Source organism: Cannabis sativa, chromosome 8, assembly GCF_029168945.1.
Source record: "Cannabis sativa cultivar Pink pepper isolate KNU-18-1 chromosome 8, ASM2916894v1, whole genome shotgun sequence".
Classification (NCBI taxonomy): domain Eukaryota; kingdom Viridiplantae; phylum Streptophyta; class Magnoliopsida; order Rosales; family Cannabaceae; genus Cannabis; species Cannabis sativa.
In genome coordinates, this window is record NC_083608.1 from 49,433,023 (window position 1) to 49,439,507 (window position 6,485).

At 33.4% G+C, this 6,485-nt stretch overlaps 1 protein-coding gene across 1 annotated transcript; it reads right to left on the reverse strand.

The window, feature by feature from the left end:
- Window positions 1–375: 375 nt before the first annotated feature.
- On the reverse strand, window positions 376–3,061 carry LOC115700877 (tryptophan N-monooxygenase CYP79A68-like). Its single transcript, XM_030628542.2, has 2 exons — window positions 1,949–3,061; window positions 376–1,086 (listed from the first exon to the last, which is right to left on the reverse strand). Exons 1-2 carry the CDS (start codon window positions 2,939–2,941, stop codon window positions 460–462), a joined length of 1,620 nt encoding a protein of 539 aa, XP_030484402.2. The 5' UTR covers window positions 2,942–3,061; the 3' UTR covers window positions 376–459.
- Window positions 3,062–6,485: the final 3,424 nt, after the last annotated feature.

Here is a 6,485-nt window from a genome sequence, read left to right on the forward strand (position 1 = left end):
TTGTTTATACATGATGATGGTGGTGGTGGTGATGGAATGTTTTGTTTTAAAAACTAACCATACAGAAATTTTTATTAAACTAAGCGTCATTTGATATTAATTGTTTTCCTCTTAGGCTTTTATAAGCTCACTCTTGATTTTCTCCTATTTCAAGAACTCAATTTGATGCAAGTGGATGAGAATAGTACTATTGAGGAAAAATGTCGTTATTAATTTAATCTTATTCTATAGTTATGAAATTTTTCCTTAAAATTTGATTTTGTAATTAAAATTAAATGAATGATTCATATGACTTAAATTAGCTACAAATATAGCAGCATATATCAAGGAAAAACAACAAAAGCAAATGAAATAAAAATAAAGGAGAAGAACTAATAAGAAAACAACAAGAGATCATTAATACTTATATTATAAGAAGAAGTTAAAATAACGTACATAACCCAATAACATTGATGATTATTATAACAAATAAAGAGAATGATTCAAGCGAGGTTTTGCATGGGCATACAATGGTTTATCCTTAAACATTGAGCTTTCTTCAGTACTCAAATCTATGCTCTCCATTCCTTCAGGAATCGTCCATGTAAAACCTTGCAATAGTCTTCCCAAAAGCATGACCGTCATGTTCGTCCCTAGCTCCCCTCCAATGCACCCTCTCCTCCCTGCGGTAAAGCTGATAAACCGAAGATCTATCTCTGACAAGTCACGTTGCTTCTCATGAAGATGGCGATCTGGATTGAAGTGCAACGGTTGATCCCATACAACAGGGTTGCGGCCGAGGCCCAAGCGGCTGAGGAGGACGTTGCTGCCCTTGGGAATGAAGTAGCCAGCTACAATGCAGTCGGAAGTAGAGACATGTGGGACATTGAAGGGTGCAACCGGGTGGAGGCGGAGAGCTTCTCTTATGCATGCAATTAGGTAAAGGAGTTGAGGGATGTGAGATTCTTGGAGGAGTGTGGTTTTGTTGCCAACAACTCTATCGATTTCTTTTGTTGCCTTTTTAAGCATCTCTGGCTGGTTTAACATTTCAGATAGTGCCCATTCTACTGCGTTGTATGAGTTATCTATTGCTGCTAGAAACAATTCCTATTTTTCACCAACATGCAAATTAATTACGAATAAACATATAGGTGTGTATAAGTATATATACACAAAACTATGGTGCCGTTTTGTAACATTTTTTTAATCAATTTTCTGTTTTTAAAATTGAAAAAGTGAAAATATTTTTAAAAAATATGTTCTATAAAACTGTTTTTACTTTTTAATTTTTTAATTGAGAATCAAAATTTTAAAAAACAAAAAAAAAATCACTTTAAATATTTTTTTAAACAGTTTTTTTTTCTTAATCAATATCTTGGACTTCGATCATGACCCGAACCGAAATCCCCCCACGGCCCTGGCGCTGAACCCGACCTCTGACTTGAACCCAAATCCGACCCCGGACCTAGACCCGACGTAAATAAAATCAGAAAATGAAAAATGAAAATGAACTTTACAGAACACACTTTTGTTTTCTGTTTTTAAAATTGAAAAACAAAAGTGGTTACAGAACGCATTTTTGTTTTTCAAAAGCTTTCATTTTGTGATTAAAAAATTAGAAAACAAAAGTGTTACCAAACGGCACCTATATATACTGAATTACAGGAGCAATAATTATTAATATACTATGTTATTATGTCATATATAAAAATATTATTTTATAGATATATGTATATATATAAATATTTCCTATGTACTATTCGATATATATATATATATAGAACAACTTGTTATAAGCATCACAAAGTGAATGAATTTTTGATAAATAAGAGAGTATGTTATGGCACTTGGGATGTATAGGGTCTAAAGGGACGTCCCGTGCCAATGGGTGAGAACACACTTGGCTCACCAGTACACTCGTGGTGCTCGATAGCCATATATATTAATATATCGTATTGACTTAATTTACCATGATTTGTGCTCGAATTTCGTCCTCGGACAAAAGTGGGGTTCCATCAGAATCTTTAAGCGATATGAGAACATCAAGCAAATCATTGGAGGTTTTCCTACTAATACTAGGCTCGCCCTTTCTCCATTCTCGGATTCTGTCCTTGATTATTGGGTCATGGAGCTTGTTCACCACTTTTATGGCTTTACGAACAATCCTTTGATGGCCATCTAAGTCCAACCATCGCAACCACGGAAGATAGTCCGACACAGAAAAGGCATAAATGTGTGAAAGCATAACAAACACAGCCTCAACATGCTCTTCTTCTTCTCTACCTGGCCCTCCATCCTCCCTTCCTTCCCCAAAATATCTTTTACCAAACATCATTTTTCTCATTACGCCTCCTAAGTATTGTTGCGCGACAATTCTCACAGTTACTACTTCTCCTTCTCCTTTAGCGGACGAGTGGTTATAAACAAAGCGAACCAGATTATCAGCTTCTTCAGTTCTCTTGGGGAGAAGCCAAGTAAGTGTAGAGTGGTTGAGTACATTAGACACAAGTACCCTCCTCATCTTCTTCCAGTGGTCGCCCCATGGTGCTAACACGGTCTCTATGTATCCATGGGAGATTAAACAAGTGACACGCGTGAGAGGTCTTGAAGCGAACACCTTGTCGTGTTTCTTCAAGAACTCTCTGGCAATCTCCGGAGAGGTGACAGAGATAACATGAGTACTTGTCCCGAGTCGAATACAAGAAATGTCTGTGTCCAATTCTTTCATGAGAGTGTGGATCCATTTGTATGTGGGTCTGTTTCGCAACATCTCCGGAATGCATCCAAGAATTGGCCAAGGGGAAGGACCTGGAGGAAGTGGTACTAGTACTGCTGCATTACTACTATGAGGCTTCATCTCATCCACTATTTTGAGGAACAAATATTTTATAACAAATATTACTAATAAGGACATGAAAAATATCATCACTAGCAAACTGGCTTCATGCCTGGAGCCTTCCATAAATATTATATATTGTGTTTTACGAGATTGTATAAAATTTGTAATTTAATTTGTTATATAAAGAGATGCATATATAGAGTATACTTTCGTTCCTTTATCTCTTTGATTTGATAATATATCTATATATGTTCTCTCCCATATTTATATAATATGGAGGGAGGGCATTAGTAGTGTCTAGCTCTAGATATATCGTTTTGCGATTAGTTAGAGATATTTTTTAAAAATTATTATATTAAATTATATAGGATCTGATATTTATTTAGACCAATAATTATACATAGGAGTATTACTATTAGACACTACCGGTAATTTTTAGCATTTCTAGTATAATATATTAAATGATGCAAATTCGTTTCCGTGCATGAGTCATTATGTATGGGGAAAGAAAATAATATAGCATGTCCTAATATATGTGAGTCAGTCTAAATATATATATAGCATATAGCAGGTGTACCGTGTATGGCAAAGAAAATAAATTATGTAATATATGGGGAATCTATGGCGTGTTTGGAAGTCACTTCCTAATTATAGTTAGTTATGTAATACTTAAGGTAGTAATTACATATTAGAGTAATTACAAGTAATTACAGTCAGACAAATTTAGACAACACTAAACAAAATAAGTAAGGATTCAAAAATTATTAAAATACCCATGTGAGAACCCGCTCATAGAATATAATATAAATATTTATATATATGCGAATATTGTATATAAAAATACACAGAAATTATAGTGGTTTAACAATAGTTTAAGTTCAGTTTGCTTAGTCCATTGTTGAAAAAAAATCGCGTGCTTTGTAATTTTATTATATGAGTCCAGCCTCCCTTGAATAATGGAGGGAGAAACTCCTACTTATAGATAGTAGGTAGCGGTTACAAACTAATAGTCATAATGGAACCTACAAATAATAATAATACTTAATTGCACTAATTAATACAACGGTTATAAAGTAAAAATGTAACACTCAATTTAATAGCACTTGAATGCTTTGGCTGTTATTTCTATTGATTGGTATGTATTCGCACATTTTCTGGTTGATAACGCAATTTTACTAAACATGTAAGGTTCCTTCCTTAATAATGTAATGTCTCTTTTACCCAAAAGTGCGAGAACCTTTTAATACCGCGAGTTTTTTTTAGTGTAATCCTTCTCGCGTGGGAGGAGAAATTTATCCTAATAACACATGCCCCTAATTCTTCAATAGAACTTATTCTATGCTAGACAACTTAAAGTTGACCAAGCTCTCACTTGTCAATTGACGTGATGCCTTGTTATATTGAACGTTATATTTCATATTGGTTATCTAAACTCACTGGTTTTTTATATGCTTGTCGCATAAGAGTGATTATGTGAACCTCATAGAGTTTCTTACTGATGTATGAATCTCTCGGGGTTTGTATAGAAGTATGAAACTCGCAGGGTTTTTATGAATGCGTAAATCTCTCGGGGTTCGTATCGATGCCAAGAACTTCTTGTAGCTCTTATTGGTGCGTGAACCTCTTGAGGTTCATATGAACGGATGAACCTCTTAGGGTTCTTATAAACGCATAAACCTCTCGGAATTTGCATTGATGTATGAACCTTGTGAGGTTCGGGTCTGCAATTATGTATGAATCTCAAGAGATTTGAATTAATGCATGAACCTCTAATTGTGGTTCTTATCGATGCACGAACCTCTTGGGGTTCTTATTAATTCATGAAACGCATGCGACTATATCGGTTGTGTATTGAGTATTCATGTACTGACAACATAGAACTCGCGGGTTCTGGTCAAGTTGTCGAGCATAGTACTCATTCAAACTTAACGCTTGTAAAGTTGCGGTCTTTACATAAGGCACGGGGGAGAAACACATTTCTCTTCATATGTTTTCTACATGTTGCGATTGTGCTAACTTCTTTCTACGTCCCGCTTTTATTCAATTACTATGCGATGTATAGTGTGCTACTAGACCCTGTCTTGGTCGCACATTCTCACAAATTTTGACCATGCGATGATATATTTTGGGAATCATTCCCTTATCATGCCCCTAGTTCTTGCGATGACAAGTTGCTGTCTAATCGTTAAACTTTACTTGAATATATTTTAAAATATAATGTGTGTTCGGATATCAAATAGTAATTACATATAAATTATTATTTTCATGTTGGGCAAATGATTTAGTAATTACATAATTTAATAACATTAATTATCTAAAATTGGTCTTTTTTGTAATTACGCTTAATTCATGGGGGTCATGAGAATTAGAGAGTGTAATTGAGACCCATCAATTACATCCAATTACATTGTTACTGTATAACTAATTGGTTGAACAAACATACCAAACCTTATAATTACTTTGAACTACACTCAGTTTCAATCACATAATGATTTTTTCCAAATGTGCCCTATAATACAAAGTGTGTGGATATGAGACAATAATTACATATGAATTTTGTCTATATTATTTGACAAAATTGTATAGTAATATTTTTTTTGGAGAGAAAAATGAAAATTTTCATTAATAGGCAAAACAGATAATAGTCGATTACATTATTATATATCACTCAAAGAGCATAATTAACAAAATAGGAAAACCATGTCATTTTACAAAAATAGAAATGAATATCCTAATAGCACCTTCAACTAAAATACCAATTATCTCATTCTTCTGGGAACCAAGCGGCTAACTGGTTAGCTCGTTCTTCTGGTTCATGTCCTGATCGTATTTCCAGTAGGTGGTCTGTCCCTTCTGGTTTGGAAGCTATTTTGTTAGCTGATTTGCTTTAATGAAAGTTGCAATCTTTGTTTCAAAAAAAATACCAATTATCTCCAACTACATAGTTAAATTTTTATGGGAGACATGAGAATTGGTGAGCCCTCAATTATCTCCAACGCTCAATATATTTTGATTAAGGCATGAATATATTCAATTTGAATATTGAATTTATTTTAATATTTGATAATTAATTAATGAAAGTTAGATCAACCCAATACAAAATCTATTCTCATAATATCTAATAAATTACTTAAGTTGAATAATCTTCTCTATTTTCTCTAATACATTTATTTGCCATATAGGTAGCAATGTAGCATAGGCTTATGAGATAATACGGTAAGTTATATAGGTGCCTATACCAATACTCTATTTGTTTTTAGAGAAATGTGAAAGGGTATTTATGGTGGGACTTTTTAAGAGATGTAATATCGACTCTTTAAGAGATATAATATTGCTATTGGTGTAATCTAATATCAAATTCTACTTATTTTAACTTAATAAAGATTATATAGAATCGCTAACCATTTATAAAATGTCATGTCATAAAAGTGTTAGACATGTAATTAATAAGCTAATAATATGAAGAATAATTAGTAATTTTGTCTCTTGAATTTTTGATAATATTGATTCTGCCTCTTAAAATATACCGCTTGTTAAAAGTTAATTCCTCCTAAAATTTTACACTTACAAAAATTTAGTCCTTCTGTTAGGTTCCGTCTCATTATTCCGTTTAAATGCTGATGTGTTTTTGTAAATTAGTAATTTCGCCTCTAAACGTTGACAATTA

Coding starts and splice junctions, on each gene's coding strand:
- LOC115700877 (XM_030628542.2), bottom strand. CDS start 2,941: ATGGAAGGCTCCAGGCATGAAGCCAGTTTGCTAGTGATGATATTTTTC. Junction 1,087..1,948: donor AAATTCGAGCACAAATCATG/GTAAATTAAGTC, acceptor GGTGAAAAATAG/GAATTGTTTCTAGCAGCAAT.